Source organism: Chrysemys picta, chromosome 14 (assembly GCF_011386835.1).
Source record: "Chrysemys picta bellii isolate R12L10 chromosome 14, ASM1138683v2, whole genome shotgun sequence".
Classification (NCBI taxonomy): domain Eukaryota; kingdom Metazoa; phylum Chordata; order Testudines; family Emydidae; genus Chrysemys; species Chrysemys picta.
Window position 1 is genome coordinate 18398550 of NC_088804.1, and position 16799 is coordinate 18415348.

General features: G+C 41.7%; 1 protein-coding gene across 22 annotated transcripts in view; it reads left to right on the forward strand.

Moving 5' to 3' along the window:
• Nucleotides 1–1326: 1326 nt before the first annotated feature.
• ZNF423 (zinc finger protein 423) overlaps nucleotides 1327–16799 on the forward strand; it is a 322726-nt gene continuing 307253 nt past the window's right edge. For 4 of the 22 annotated variants that reach the window (XM_065567079.1, XM_005289817.5, XM_042852235.2 and 1 more), the window contains exon 1: nucleotides 1328–2834. Coding sequence is in view for 18 of the 22 variants with exons in the window: in XM_005289817.5 (XP_005289874.1) it covers nucleotides 2795–2834 (40 nt within the window). In the remaining 4 variants the exon portion in view is untranslated. Of the gene's footprint in view, nucleotides 2835–16799 lie in introns of all 22 variants that reach the window. The other 18 variants (XM_005289820.5, XM_065567086.1, XM_065567083.1 and 15 more) reach the window with 7 other exon arrangements.

Genomic DNA, 16799 nt, shown 5'->3' on the forward strand with positions numbered 1-16799 from the left:
TAAATCTAGCTCAGCATCAAGTGCTCTATACGATAAGATTACCATATTTAGGATTTTTCTAGAATACTTTCTATCAGAGAAAGGTTCAGGAAACTCTAGTTACTGCTAAATTTAACATATTGGGAAAAAAAGAAGACAAAATAAATTTCCCAACTCCAGTTTCCAGGGTGTGTAAAAGTTCACATACAATCCCTTTACCATGAGCAGGTGAACTCTCAATGATGGCCAATCCTTTTCAATTACTTTGAGTATTCTTGGGAGTTTTTTTGTCATTTCCCACCCTGGATATAGATAAAAGGAAACTAAAAATATACATGCATCTGACTCAGGGTCATTTTACAAGATCTCACCATTAAATAAGGAACCCAGAATCCACCTTTTAAGATTTAGAGTAGACCAAGAATTCAGGAAGTTTTCTCACTTCTGTAATTGACAGACATTGTTAATGTCCGATCTTCCCCATATATGATTGAAGAAATATTTACCTGTTTCCACGGCAAGAAGATCGTGTAAGTTATCTCAGTGGGATACAGGTGTTTTATGGTTTCAGGTTGCCCTGGGTAACTAGTAACCGGGGGAATGAATTTTCCTTTTCTGGGCTTTAAGACTGAACTTATTGATCATGAAAGACTGATAACATTTCTGTTGTGTCCTAACTATTCAATATTCAGGATCGCCACATGTAGGACGGAGTTGGGGGAAGGGAAAGAGGAATATGGTGGAGACCGCTGGCAGGGCTGCAGACGTTTGGCAGAAACTTTGCAGAGATTCAGGCTGAATACGAGAGAATATTATGCTGTTAAAGGTAATCTATGTCCCAGCTCAACCAAAGGCTTGGAGTCCTCTTTCACAGCAGCACACAATAGCTCTGAAATACACACCACCTAAAAATACATCCATTATCAGGAGGGAAAAGAAAACTTGTACAGGGAATGTATGCCATGCGCCAAATAAATAAGTGTGCGGACTTTACCCCTTCTTTGCACAGAGCATCCAGAACAAAAAGTTTGCCTTCTGCCTCATGGGTGAGCTCCTTTCTATTCCTGTTGCTTTGCAGGGATCCTTCCCTGTTTAGCCTTGGGGTGTCGTATGCCTTCCAGTACAATTACAGATTTGGGGGAGCTTCTCTCCTCCGATCTCCCCCGCCAAACTACAGCTGCATTCAATCACTGAATCGATCTGCTCAGCAAACAAACAAAATCCTCCCTCCAGGAACAAGAAAAGAAACCACCCGCTCTGCACGGAAAGTGTACAGGGAAAGTGGGACTGGCCAAGAGGGGACAGGAAGACAAAGAGGACCCAGGTCTGGTTTAGCGCAGAGGGGATGGCAGGTTAATCGGATTTCGTACGGGGGGGAAGGGGGCCGAGCGAGCTGAAGAGGAAACCACGAGGCTGCAGGAAAAGGGGAACGAAGAGAGAAAGTTTAAGAAAGCGCAGCAGCCGAGCAGGCCGGCAGCGCGAGCGGCAGCCTCTGCGGCTGGTGATGCTAAAGCGACCCCTGCCTCCGCGGAGTCGCCTCCTCGCCTGGTGACTCCAATCCGCCGCCTTTCCCTCCGCCCTGCGGAGTCCGGGTTTTGCGGGCGATCGGAGCTGTATTTCCAGGGCTGTCCATGGCTCGGTGCTGTTGGCTCTCTCTCCGTCTGATCAGCCCAGGCTGTGCGGGGCTCCCTACGGGATCAGAGCGCTCCCCCGCCGGGACTCCACTCCTCACATCCTCCTGCTGGGACTCAGCTACATTTCCAGCCAAGCCTGGCTTTATTATGTGTGTCTGCACTGCAGCCCCAGCAGCAAGATCAGGAGGAGGAAAAGGAGCCAGGACAAAGAAAAGAGAGGGAGGCTGGCGAGAGCTAAAGAAAATAAAAACCCAGGGCAGCAGCAGCAGCAGCAATGAAGGCAGGAGCAGTGCCACCTTCCAGCGAATAACACATGGAGGCAGCTAGCAGCCCCTGCATCGATGCAAAGAAACACTTACCTTGTTTTCAGAAGTGCATTTGTGCAGGAGGAGGAGGAGGACAGAAACCCGGACGGCTGCAAGGCAGAGGGAAGGAGCCAGCCTGCAAGCGACATTAGCTTTTAAAAAGGGGGAGGGGGGACTGGGGTGGAAGGGGAAAGACAAGAGATCTGGTCCTCTCTCCTAAAAATAAGACTCCTCGCCCTTCTCTTGAAAACATTTGCAAGAGACCCGGGAAGGGGAGGAAATTAAAAAAAAAAAAAGGAAAGAAAAGAAAGGGGGGGGGCGCTGATTGGAGTCAGGGCAGAATTTAAAAAAAATTGCAACAAGGTTGCACCCTAGAGCGCCTCTCATATTTTTAGTCACTTTAATTCTCCTAACGCCTATCCCCCCCCTCCCCCCATGTAATCAGCTCTAATTGCTCGGTGCAAATGTTTTTTATTGTGAAAGTCTGAACGGGGCTAAAAACTGCAGGGCGCTTGCAAACTTTAAAGAGAACAAAAAAGCCGAGTGGGGGAGCGGGCTGGGCTTGGTTTGTGTTTTTATTATTTGCACATTTTTTTTAAAATTGCAACTGTTGCGCGTGTGATTTTTTTTGGGGGGAGGGGGCAGACTCTAGGTGCCCAAGGGGTGGAAAGAGGAGCTGAAGTTGCCGCATTGCAACAGGCAAAGAAGTGAGAAATCAAATAATCGATCTTGCTGCTGCTGCTGCTTCGCCTGGTAGAGCCGAGCAGACAAAGTTTCAAGTGGCAAGGGGCGAGGAGAAGGCAGAGGCACCGAGAGCGAGGGGGGAGCGGGCAGGGAGGCAGAGGAGACCCGCAGGACGAGCCGAGGAGCCTGGACATGTCCAGAAGGAAGCAAGCCAAGCCTCGCTCGGTGAAAGGTAAGCGCGCCGGTCGCAGCCTGGCCCAGGCTCTGCGTGCGCCCGTCTCTCGCCCTTGCCCCCAGCCGCCCATGGAGCCGTGCTGAGCGGCTCGCTCGCCGCTGGCTCCGGCTGATGGCTACCGCCGCCGCCTGGGTGCGGGAAGCAGCCGCCTCCGCGCCAGCCTCCGCCGCGTGACCAATCAGGGGTTGGGGCCAAGCTTGGCGGGGATTGCGAATCCCCCCAACAAAATGCCGCCGCCTGGCTGGCTGGCTCGTGGCTTGGGGCCTGGGCGGCTGCGTGTGCGGCTCAGAGCCCGGGGCTCGACAGTCGGACCCCCCCCCCCCGGCTGTCCGCCTCTTCCTCGCGGTTGGTACTAGTTCTGGAGTTACCCGCGGGGCAGGGGGCTTTTCCGCCCGGGCCCGCCGCCACATGAGCGCTGGGGCGGGGGATTGGCCCCACTGGCACACCCAGCATCGTCCCCCGCCCCCCATCTCTCAGCGCCTGTCACTGGTCGAGGATGAGCAAAGTGCCTCCCCAGCGCACACCTCGTATGTGTGTCCCCTTGATAATCGCAACCCCCCAGCCCCTAACACAAATCGCATCCTCGTGCAACACAAAAATCACCCCTCACAAGTGACCACGAAGTGCCCCCAGCCCTGCTTCACAAGGCCAGGGCTGCCTGGCAAAATTCCGTTGCCACCCCCTTGCCACAGCTTAGCAATGTTTGTTTGGGCATGCCAGGAAAACACCGCTTTTCTAAACCATCCCAGTAAAGTTCAGGTGAGTAGTAGGTCCTGAGGCTGAGCTGAGCTAAGACTTCCTGACAAGTTTGCAAGGCTTTGTGGAGAAGGGCCCTCGCAGGTCCCCCATGATCTGGATTATAGGGGGTCTCCCTTTTCTGTTTCCATCCTCTGCTAATGTTAAAGTAAGGAAGCATTGCCTCAACTTAGTGACTGGTTTCTGCATTGGCTGGTGGGTATGCTCTCAGACTTGAGACAGGGATTTCCCACAGTATGAAAACCTCCTTTTAGTTCCTATTTGAGCCTGTAAATAGGGGGAGGGGGTCAGCTGACTGATTTCACCTGTGTGTGGGGAGGAAAGGTTCTTCCATGATTTCCCATCATCCATTTTAGGGGCTGGCAGCCCACGGCCATTGGAACATGGAGGGTCAGTGAACATGTTGCTATCCCCAATATTTTGCAGTCCTTTGCAACTGCCTGCTCTGTTTGTATGGCAGAGCTAGCCTTCTCTTTGGGGTTAATTCCCCCCCCCCCCATTTATCTTTTAGAAAGACAGTAACCTCACACTCAAGAATATACAATTTGTTGCTCTGTTTCTATAATGGCTGCCGGACTATGCCACTTTCTCCCCTTACCCCCATTGCTGCCATGTAAGGCTGGTGGGTGAAGTTCCGTGGTCTGCAGTGTGCAGGAGGTCAGACTAGACAATCTAGCCTTAAAGTCTATGTATGCAGGCATAGTTAGAGTGGCATAGGTTGGTTTTTGTTAGGGTAACAAAGTGGTTGATCAGGGGAAGCATGTCAAACAGTATCTGTGAATTCCCAAATGGAATCTGTGTGACATGGCAGACTGGATTTCCTGTGACTCTGATTTTTGTGTACCTTTTAGTCACATGCTTCTTGTTGAGTCTTTATGGCTGGTATGAAAAGGTTGAAAACAGATCCACAAAGTTGGCTCCAGTGTCAGTAAGCATGAATTGGGGTGTGGTGAAGTTTTCCTTGTTTTAAAATATTTTTTTGAAAACTGTTTGAGCTCTGAGTATTGCTGAGAATCCATGATGTTATATATCCTAACAAGTTATTTTTTCCAGTGTTTTGAATACAGTGGATATATCATATCATGCCCATGTGATTATCATATTCCCTTTTATGCCAAGTTGTTATGATGTTATGGACCTGAAGCCAGAAGTTATCAAGATGCAGCTAGATAACTATTGGGGAAACTGTTAATTGGAGAACATATTAAAACAGAATTGCCATGGTGATGGATACAATCAAATATTTTATAAGCACACACATTTCACTAATTTAACAAGCTATTATAGAATTGCCATGTCAGAGGGTGCTCTGGCAAAATAATTTGGAAAGATGAATAAAAAGTTTATAATTTAGCATACTCCAGTCTTGCTGTCTCTTGGTGTCAGGATCTTGTAGTTTTAAAATTATGTTTGTGGGGAAAAATAGCATCTTAGCAGGTAGGTGAAATTAATGTTTCTGTCCCATTAGGAACAGTCTGATTCACCTGTTTCCTCTGTTTACTGTACAATACACTTAAGGGTGATCAAAGAAAGGAAGCATTAAAATCCATTTCTTCAATAGTCAAATAGTGTCAGGATTTAAATCTAAGATGGATAAGTCATTAGGAACTGCAGAGACAATAGTCAGATACACTGAAGTAGAATGTGATATTTTAAAATAGAAGTGAAAGGTTAAACTTTACAAATAAACTCATCCCAAATAGTCATTCTTTAGGGCATAATAAAGTATTTAAACAGTTACAGTTAAGAGTTACTTAAAAAATCTGATAATTATCACTTCCAGAAAACAGCTGTCTACAAAATGTACAAATAAAGGCCAAGGCCCAGAATACCTATGTGCTGTATTGTGTGAACTGCATTCTTTTTGAGTGTTCAGTAAATTGATGTGACAATGCAGCAGTGATTTTAGAATACTTGCTAGTCAAAGCCATTGAAAGGTTAGGATAACATTTGGCTAACATTTTACTGTCTCATACAAAGTAGAAGTAGTTAATCAGAAACTTAGTGGTTTGGTGTTTGTTATAGCAGCACAAAACTGGATGTTTTTTAATGGAACAAAACTTTTAAGTGTTCATTATTTAATAACTTTTAGATGTAGAAAATACATTCATTTAATCATAGTGGTAATTAAGAAGTGAAATAACTGGATGCATTTAAGAGGTACTGCATGTGAAATGCTGTTCCATAATATTAGCTTTTGCTTTGAGATACACTCCCAATTTTGTTTTTATATAATCCTTGCTCTCAGATGTGTATTTGGTTATTGTAAAAGTAAGACTTCCACCTTTAAACAAAAAGCTGGAATGTGTTTCTTACAGACTAATAGTATTTTAGCCTTTCTGCTGTGTGTCACTTTAACAGTATGGTATTGTGGACCTCCACAATTGAGGACAATCTCCTGTAAATGCAGCTCTTCTGTAATTGATATATGAAGTGTTACAGACCATAGGAGGAAAAAAGGAGAGAAGTATAACTATTTCTAGTGCATGTTCTGAAAATGGTATTTGAAACAAGAAGAATCGCAGTATGAAAAAATCATACCTCAGGTCATGACTTCCCTTGAAAAGGGGGATCCCATTTGGTGGATAGGCCTCTGGAGGTTCAAAATATTTTGTTCTGTGATAAAGTACCACATGTATTGTACAGGAAATAGTTAAGTGGCATTGAAAAACCGTATTAGTTTGAAAAGCTAATTTAACAATAACCCTTGACCCTTTTTATTTAATAAAATTATACATTTGCCATTTATTTTTAATTTGTTTTCTACTTTATCATTTTTTTTTTTTTTTTTGGGTGGCAGACTTCACCACAAGGCATTATTGTTTTACTTTGTTAATTTTGAACTCAGTCTTGGTACAGTTGGCACCATTATTTGCAATGATATTTTTTAAATTGAATAGTAAAATATTCAATATAAAGTATTTCCCATCCCTTCTAAAGCATAAATGTCTAGAAATATATTTACAACAATGAGTTTTTATAGAAGACTAAGTAAGTTTTAAGATGCTAAGTTTTGCATACCTTTCTAATGACTAGGAATGTTTTCTCCAGTCCAGCATAAACTGACTGTAAATTACACTTTCTAATATTAATTGACTAATGTGCAGTCTGAAGAATATCTTGATTAATGGTGGAAATGTTGGGTGAATCTGTGTACATTGCAATTCATAACCGTGTGTACGCGCATGCACATGGTCCTAACTCATATACGTGAGAGAGAATTTCTTCCTTCTCTTTTACTCATCCATATCTTTGGCTTTTAAAAAGTCCATCACATACATCTTGTAGTCTAGGGAGTTGGCAACCCAGTAAATTGCCACAGTACACGTTTCTATGGAAATAATTGAGATGTAATAAATAAAGGCACTCTGAGGTCACAGGTTTCCCAATTCAACTGAGAAGGAAAACAAGTATAAATTATATAGATCTATGCATAGCATTTATGCCTTCTTCAAATAGTTCTCTTTTCTGTATATTTATTTCACATTATATAACAGCTTTTATATTTAGTAACCACTGTTGAGATTTGTGCATCCATTTCCATGCAAAAAGCTTAAGTACTAAAATGGGATAACTGTGCCTGTGATATAAGGGAGTTTTCTACATGTAAAATGCAGGTTGACTGCATATTAACAGTGAAAGGTGCACAATCTTTGTCATTACAGTAACAAACTAATTTGACAGAAGTAACAAATGTTGACAAGTTCTTAATTTTAAGTGATATGGAATGAAGATTTGTAAAACAACTGGATGACGGAACAGCCCTGCACTTGTTCTGTAACACTAGGTCTCTGGTTCAGTATAATAAAAAGTTGCAATAATTACTGTATTAGTAACCATCCATTTAGACTGGTAGCTGTGGAATTTTACCTGATGTGGGATTTAAGTTTTGAAATTAAATACATTGATTAATTTTAAACATTAATTTGAATGGGAAAATTTAAAGGAATCCAACATTCCAGTTGATTGATGGAGAGAACATTCTACTTAAATTAAGTGAAGAGAGGGTCAGGCTAGCATAAAAGCAGGTGATATGCTGAGTCTTTGGCAACTTTTAACATAATTATGTCATTTATAGTCTACATGCTGTGTTAACAGTTACAATGTTGTAAGATGCATGGCTGTCCTAAAGATTTTTTTCCATCTTAAATGTGTACTTGTAGACAGCCAAAAAAAATTTCTCTAAAGTGAACAAAATCTTTCTTTGTCAAGTTGTCAGTAGTATGTTTTGTCAATTACATTTATACTTAATATTTGTAAAGAAGAGATGTACATTGTTCAGATTAATTCAGATCAATTGAATGTGAACCTCAGAACCATAATGCAATTGTGAACATCACAATGCACCATTAATTTCTCTGATAGATGTGATCGTTAATAAGTTAAAAGGAAATACCTTTAAAAGTTTTTCTTCTACCAACTTTATAGCGGTGCTGTATTCTAAAGCTGCCATTTGACTGACAATTATAATTATTAATGGTTTCTGTTGAATCCTATATTGAATAATAGCTTATGTTACAGCTTACTAATGTTTGAGAACCAATTAAATAAGAGAGCATGTGAGATACTAGGCTCCTGGTAATAGAACCACAGGTTCAAGGTTCTATGTAATTTAATTGAAGAATTACTTGAATACAGTTTGTGGGAACTACATTCATATTGGCACAAGGTTTTAAACATCAGATGCACTTTGGTTGCTGGATTTGACAGTTCTGCAAATTGCTGTCAGATTGCAATGGTATTTTTGTGCATAAACATGCTAGTCAGTAATCAAACTGTTTTGCAAAAAGGATGCACTAATTAAGTCTAGATTTGTTATCCTACTTGAAGTTGCAGAATTGCTGTCATATTTTTTTGCTTTCAGTTGGCAAAAAATGCTGATAGAAACTTTTGATTCACAGCATACCTGCCTCATTTGTGTCATTCAAAAAACCAAGGTTGCTCTGTACTTCATTATATGCAAAGTAAATAAAAATACTTCAGCCGTTTTCTAGGCTCCAATTAGTTGATTGCTATGAATGATCTTCTTTAAAGGAATGCTGTTTTACCTATCCGTTCATACAAAGGTTTGATTTTTAATGTCTTGTGAAAAGGATTCTCTTTGTCTTGATTGATGTCAAGAATAAAAGCGTGATGGTAATATCCCTTTGAAAGCTATTGTATTGTCAGCTCTGGCTGACAGCAGGAGGCCCTCCTAGTGCTATAGATTAGCGCTGTGAAAACACTGACATTTTCTTTGTTATATTGCTGTTGTTCTGCTTGCAAAGTCAATTATACAATGTCGGAGCTCAGTTACAGAGTTGACTGTGGAAGTAACAATGTCTTTCATACGTGTCTTAAAGATATAATTTTCTTTTTTTCCCAGCTGATAGAGAAGAACTTGATGGTAGTGGTACAGTACATTCTACAAATTAAATTTTGACAAGTATAATCATAATTGCCAAATACAAGAGACTTGTGTGATTATCCTTTAATTTTACAGTTCATTCAAGTTTTAGTGGATTCTTATTGATACAGTGAAGGCAGCAGCTAAAATAGATAAAACTCATCTCAAGTAAGATTACACTCTTGATTGTTCTGTACCAAGCGTAGCATTTTGGGAATTTAGCATCACTGAAGATTGGTTCATTGTGCTGTTGATACTATGAGAACATTTGAATCTATGCAGTATGTTGAGCAAGGACCTTTAGATTTTAGCCTATATAGTACTTTTTAAATTTGCATGTATAGTTTGATATAAGAGTACAGTGAGGTTTCCCATGAGCTCCAGAAGTCTTTCTTTTTTCTTTTTTTCCCTTCTCCCACAGTCTAGTTTCCTGGGGAAGATCTCTATATTGTTTAGCGGGCTTACTGATTGGAACTCAAGTCCTGTATGCAAAAACCTTGTGATCTGGTCTCACTGGTCCTAGCAGTTATGACTATTAAATGTAAGGAAAAATTGAAAAGTGTAGGACAGGTGAAGTGAAGGGCTTAAACAAAAATTGGCAGAAGATAGAAATCTAATGCTTTTAGTCATGTTTCATCTAATTTTAACCACTGGAAAATTATGTTACGAGGCAATAGATGCTAGCAGAGAATGCTTATTGTTTCTTCTCTAAAATATACTTGTGTAAAATCAGAGCAGCATAAAGAACGTCATTCATTATTGAATTGCCACAAATGACAAATAACCATCAGAAAGCCCTTGTTGGGAATGTTAATTGTGGGATTTCTAAATTACTATTATAAACTAATAGAGTAACAAAAGATTCCACCGTTACCAGTAATTTGTAAGGATTTATTTTGTTTTTCTTCAATAATTGAAAATTAATGTCTTGAAATGAAAGCAGATGTTCATGCCATCCTCTGAACTGGATATAAAAATGATGATGTTTTGCAGATGCGTTAGTGTTGTGTAAATAAAAACTGCTTTACCCTAGACTGGGTTTTGGTTTGGCTCTATCTATTGATTAGTGCCAACAAAACTTTTATTTTAAACCTATTTGATTAACTAGATTTAAATCATTTCAGTATGAAAAATGCATGGGATGGCATCCAGAGATCAGTAATTACAATGAACACTTACAAAACTTAACTTGTTTGTGGGTCAGTAAATGACAATAGTTTATTCATATTCTAGGGTTTACCTTTACTTTGCTTTTAATAAATATACAGTGTTTACATAGGTATTTTTACAAGAATAGTTTAATCTCTTCTCATTTTATTTATTTTCAATTTGTAGGGTCAAGCTCTTGGTGCTCCACAACATTTTAAAAATATGAAACCCACTATTTGATTTAAAAAAAAATTGGATACATTTACCCTCATGCTTAATCCCAAACTACGTATTCTGACTAGATTCTTAGCAAATTATCCACCAAAACAGAAGATATTAACCAACCATACTAATTGAACTGCCTTATAAATTCCAAATCAGCCCCCTTATCTGGCCCATCATTATAAATGCCACCTCGCCAAAATGCTTATGAGAAAAGAAGGCTGCTATGGTGTTTCACAGAATCCTAGTAAATATACTGTAGTAATTAATTGTTAGTAATATGAGACCTATTTAGATCTCTCTTCTTTTAATTATTGGATGACAAATGGGGTGAGACTACCTTTTCTGGGGGATAATTTTTTGAGAATTTAGGTTTGTGGATTAGTGATGTGAGAATTAGCAAGGATCTACTATACTGTGTAAATATATTCAATATAATTGAGTCTAGAACCAAAGCCTTGGGCTACATTTGTACTTTGTGCAGCTTCTTTCATGAAGTCCGTTTGTAAACATCGAAAACCAGGTTAGTTGGCTTCTTAGAAGAAAGAAAAAACATCAGTTTTAAGGACTACATCTCACTGTCTACACCTGAATATATTTTTTTTGTAGTACTGAATAGTGGTGGTTTGCCAGAGCCATTTTATGGAGTGAGCTAAAGCAGGGGTTCTCAACCTTTTTCTTTCTGAGCCCTCCTTCCCCCCAAAATAAAAAACTCCATGGTCCACCTGTTCCACAAAAACAGTTTTCTACATATAAAAGCCAAGGCTGGCATTAAGGGTTAGCAAGCAGGGCCATTGCCTAGGGCCCCATGCCACAGCTAAGTTGCTCAGACTTCTGCTTCAGCCCCAGGTGGCAGGCTCAGGCCCCCAGGCTTCAGCCCTGCACAGCAGGGCTTAGGCTTTCTTCCCTGGGCCCCAGTGAGTCTAACACTGGTTCTGCTTGGCGAACCCCCTGAATCCTACTTGTGGCCCCCCAGGGGGCCCGGACCACTGATTGAGAACCACTGTTCTAAAGGTAGGGTACTAAGATATTAAATTGTCTCTTGTGATTTTTTTTTTCCTTCAGCGAAAGCAGGCATAAGCTTATAGCAATTTTAGTATTTTTAAAATATTTGTACGGGGGACTAGATGTGGTTGAAAGCTAGTCAGTACCATTTGGGACATGTATTTAAAAAGATAGCTGCAGTCCAATGAATTGGTGTGTGGTGTTAGATTTCCACTATATGACTACTTTTCTATATATTGTTGCTGTACCAGTTTGCATCTAAACTACTTCATTTTGTTGTTTGCATTTGCCTAGAAACAAAACCTTTTTTTGCCTTGTATCAACAGACTAGGCAACAGAACAATGTGGAGTGCTTGCAAATGCCACTTGTTAATCATATGCAGTGCATTTATTAATTTTTTCTTTTCCCTCTTGGATATGTTAAGTCAACTTTTTAGCTTTTTATGTAATTGAAATTTGCCCTTTTGTTACCTGGGCATGAATTATTTTTGAAATGTTGTCATTACCCACCCTGCTGTGAGGTTTATCTCTTCTGTTCGTCCTAATTAAATAAAACATACTGTTGTTCACCAATCTCATGTTGAACTGAATTACCTGCCTCAAGGCTTATAGATGGTCATTGGGCTTGCTTGTTTCATTGGCAGACATTGACTAACACATTTACTTTTAGATTTTCATTTCAAAGGGATCAGTTTGTTTTGTGTGACAGGTGAATGCTTTACAGAACTTTAAGAGCTGTACGAATAGTAAAGGACCTATTGCAATGTATGTATAATGGCAAGTACAAATGCAACCCAGCCTTTGTGATAGAAGAGCGCTTCCATTACTGGAAAAAGACCAAGTAGTCCTAGTATTGCTGTTAAATACTGTAAAGGGTTAACTGATCTTACCCTTCTTGGTATGTGGCCCCTTTTAGAAAATCCACTCTACCTCTAAGCTCTGACAGGACAACTTTTATGGAGTTGATTCTCTCAGACCCAATATTTTCTCTTTGCTAGACCAGAAACAGAACAGTTAATTCTTTCTTCTTTATTGTAACTGTTGTGCCTAGAAACCATAGTCCTGGATGATGACCCCATTGTGCTAGGCACTGTACAAACACAGAACAAAAAGACTTTTCGCCTGTTACCTTTTTCTGTAGCTGAAACCTCTCCTTCAGAATAGTAACTGTCAGTATTTCTCCAAGCAGAGCAACTAGATTTAATTCAGATTAGAGAAAGCAAAAGATGTATTCGTTTTAAGACACAATAGAGAAAAATACATATATAGAGAAAAATAATATTGTTTAAATGCACTGTATGGATTCTGTGGAAAACTTAAAGCCCACTAGTGAATTTACTAATGATCTCTTACAATTACAAAGATAAAGTTAAATCGTTACTGTGTGTACAGTTACAGTTTGGCATGTATAATTCATGTTACACCTTCCAGAGGTTTGGTCAAATGTAGCCCACTTCTGCTTTCCAGATTTTTTTTTTTTTTTTAAATACAAAGGGCAAAAAGATTAAATTCTCTGTTCCTGTTGTAATATGCATGTTTTGTGAAAAATCCTTGAACATTATTCTTATCCTTCTCCAACCCCCCGACTATAAAAATGTCCCTTGTTTTCACCTCCACCATGCAAATGTATCCCTCTGTTGGATACCCACAGGTTTAAGCACCCAGTTCATTGGATCCACAAAAGCTGCTATTAGTTATTGTGTGAAAGAATTTCTACACAGATCTTTGAGAGCAATGGGCAGTACTCCAGAGAGAATCCAGCCCGGCTGGTCTAAGTTGGTTCTTGATGCCAGCCTTTGCACGTTTCTTGATTTCCTCACTTGTCTTAGGCCTGATCTACACTAAAAAGTTAGGTTGACCCAGGTACGTTGCTCAGGGGTGTGAAAAATCCACACCCCTGAGCGGCGTAGTTAAGGTGACCGAAATCACAGTGTAGACAGCATCATCTCTTGGGAAGATGGATTACCTATGCCCACGGCAGAACCCCTCCTGTTGGGGTAGGTAGTGTTTATACCAAAGCGCTACAACAGTGTCATTGTAGAGTTTCAAGTATAGACAAGCCTTTAGGTCAGTGATTTCTACTTTAATGTTCAGATAGATTAGTCTTGCTTTCAGTTGGGTGAATTGAGTGTGGAAGGTCTCTTATTAAGATAGAATCACTGTATAATCCCTTGCATCTGAAGAAGTGAGGTTCTGACCCACGAAAGCTTATGCTCCCAGTACTTCTGTTAGTCTCAAAGGTGCCACAGGACCCTCTGTTGCTTTGTATAATACCTTGAAACCCATTGACTTTGTGGGGGTAAAAAAGATTAAGCCCTGCACTGGGAGAGCACTTAGTGCCTTCGCCTGCTCTTTTTGAAGTTAATGGAAGTTTTCTCATTGACTTTCACTTGGAGCAAGATTGGATCCCTAAAATACATAGTAAAGGTCTGATCCTGTTCCTATTGAAATTAATAGCAAAAGTTGCATTGACATCAATGGTGCTGCAACAGACCTAGCAGTCTTGCAGGGTGAAGTCTTAATCCCATTGTTGTCAGTGGGAGTTTTGTTGTTGACTTCAAGGGGGCCAGTATTTCACCCTCAGTGTTGTTTACATTAGAAATGAGAGATCAAGTGAGTTTCAGATATCCACTGATAATACTCACTCAGCACCCAACACAACAGAGAACGTCTCTTCCTTCTTTCATGTGTCAGTTTTGTCAGGTCACTTCTAAGGCCTTGTCTACACAAAGAGTTTTGTCGACAAAAGTTATGTCGACGCTCAAAAAGCACTATAATAAAAATCAGTATTGCATGTTCACACTCACTCCCTCTGTCAGTAGAGCGCGTCCACACTTGGGGCACTAGCATCGACAGTGTGAATAGTGCATTGTGGGTACCTATCCCACAGTCCAGCTCAACTCCTTCTGCCGCTAGGTCTCGTGGGAAGGCTGAGTGGATCGCAGCACATCTTGTGACTGGGCTCAATGTCCCATGATGCATCGCTTTCTGTCCCAGCATTCCATGGGCTTAAAGCTTTCTTTTGCAGCATTTTTCAATGGTCCTTGTTTGCTTTGCACCTCGGCATCTTTGTGAGAAAGAATGGATCCCACACTGCTCTCCTGTGCGCTGATAACTGTCATGAAGACATCGCGGATGGCAGTGCAATTAATCACAAAGTTCCTAACTGAAAAAGACTACCAGTTGCCTGCCATACTACGTGATATGGATAGGAGCAAGTTAAGATTGCGGCATTCATGGAACTGCAGAGGATGGACCGTTGCTTTTGGGCTTGGGAAACAGCACTGTATGGTGGGATCGTATCATCATGCAGGTGTGGGATGACGGGCAGTGGCTACAGAACTTTCGGATGTGGAAAGCCGCCTTCCTGGAACTGTGCTGGGGCAAGCTCACGGACTACGGTACAAGGACACCAGAATGAGAGCTGCCCTATTGGTAGAGAAGTGCGTGGCAATCGCTATGTGGAAGCTGGTGACTCCAGACGGCTACCGGTCAGTCACGAATCAATTTGAAGTTGGGAAGTCGACCGTTGGGGCTGCGTTTAATGCAAGTGTGCTGGGCAATTAATCGCATCCTCCTACGAAGGACTGGGCCTCTGGGAAATGTGCGTGAAATAGTGGACGGCTTTGCAGAAATGGGTTTCCCTAACTGTGGAGGGGCAATAGATGGCACACATACTCCAATTTGGCACTAGACCACTTTGCAACAGAGTACATAAATAGGAAGGGGTACTTCTCCATGGTATTGCAGGCACTTGTGGATCACCGTGGGCATTTCACTGACATCAACGCGGGATGGTCTGGGAAAGTGCATGACGCACGCATATTCAAGAACTCCGGCCTGTATAGAAAGCTAGAAGTGGGGACTTTCTTTCCATATCAGAAGATTACAGTGGGGGATGTTGAAATGCCCATAGTGATCCTGGGAGACCTGGTGTACCCCTTACAGCCATGGCTCATGAAACCTTACACATGAAACCTGGACAACAGTAAGGAGCAGTTCAGCAGACTGAGTAGGTGCCAGATGGAATGTGCCTTTGGTAGGTTAAAGGCACGCTGGTGATGCCTTTATGGCAGGTTAGATCTCAATGAGGATAATATTTTTATGGTCATAGCCACGTGTTGTATGTTGCATAATCTCTGTGAAGCTAACGGTGAAAGCTTTGCTCAGGGGTGGAGTGTTGAGGTAGACTGCTTGGCTGCTGATTTTGAGCAGACAGATACCAGGGCTATCAGAGGGGGGCAATTCAAATCAGGGAGGCTTTGAGGCAATGCTCTGAAAATGAGAACCAGTAATGCATATCTCTGTGATTTGGTGCTGCAATATTACATTACATGTAGTTTTCCTAGGAAGCAATGGTGACATTTGGGGCCTTACATGCAAATGATTAAACTGCCTGTATATGTATTGGTAATGCTTGCTATCTCAATTTGTAGGAAACAAATAAAGATGAGTCACCATTCAAAAACTTTGCTTTTATCGCACACGAAACCACGCACACGCGCACACACACACATGCACACACACATGCTTGGCGGGAAAGGAGTTACCAGGGAAAGGCAGACTTTTCAAGCTGTGTGTAGATCCAGCTATCATTTTAAAAGTTGTCCAAGAGGGTGGAGTGAAGGGGAAACCAAGAAGTCCCAGAAAGTGGAAAGGACTGTCGGGGTGGAGTTTGGGGGGGCATGGAAAAGAGTTCTGAATGTGTTGCAGGGGAGGGCGGGTACACATGCATCTGCTCAGTCTGCAGCATTATTAAGGACTTCAGCATCTGCGTTTGCTCCTCCATGACTTGAATCATCCGTTCAGTAGCATCCTTAACAAACTCCTGATTTTCTTTTCTGTCATGCCTTTTGGCTTCCCTTCACTTCTCTGCATTGGAAAAGTGCAGTACTTCCCGGAACATGTCATTTTTGCTCCATCTTAGGTGCTTTCTTACCTGGTGTAGATCCTCGGCTGGGGTGTGTGGGGTGTTCCTGAGGGCCACATCTGCTGAAGCACAAGGGACAAATGCACAGAAGTGGGATTGTTAAATTCACGCACAGCATTGAAACATTTCAGTTAAATACACCTTTTGCAACATAACAATAACTTTCTCATTGACCCTTGACAGGCACGCATCTCTGCGAACACCCAAAGTATGGTGAGTGTTGGCGGGGGAAGAGGGAGCACTCCACATGGGGGGGGAAAGAGCACACACTCTGCAAGGATTGTGGTGCAGCCAAGTAGGGAAAAAATAATAAAATTCTCCCACACTTTTCCACAGGTGAGGTTCATTGTAGCAGATGTCTCACTGCTGAGGGTAAGCAGGGAAGTGAAGGTATATCTACTACATGGTTGTGGCTTCCGCCCTGGTCCCTATGCTGCTCGCCTCTGTGACACTTTGGTCTCTGCACAAGTGATTGCCGAATGGCGCGGGAAAGTTTCCTACAGTGGGGGAAGGA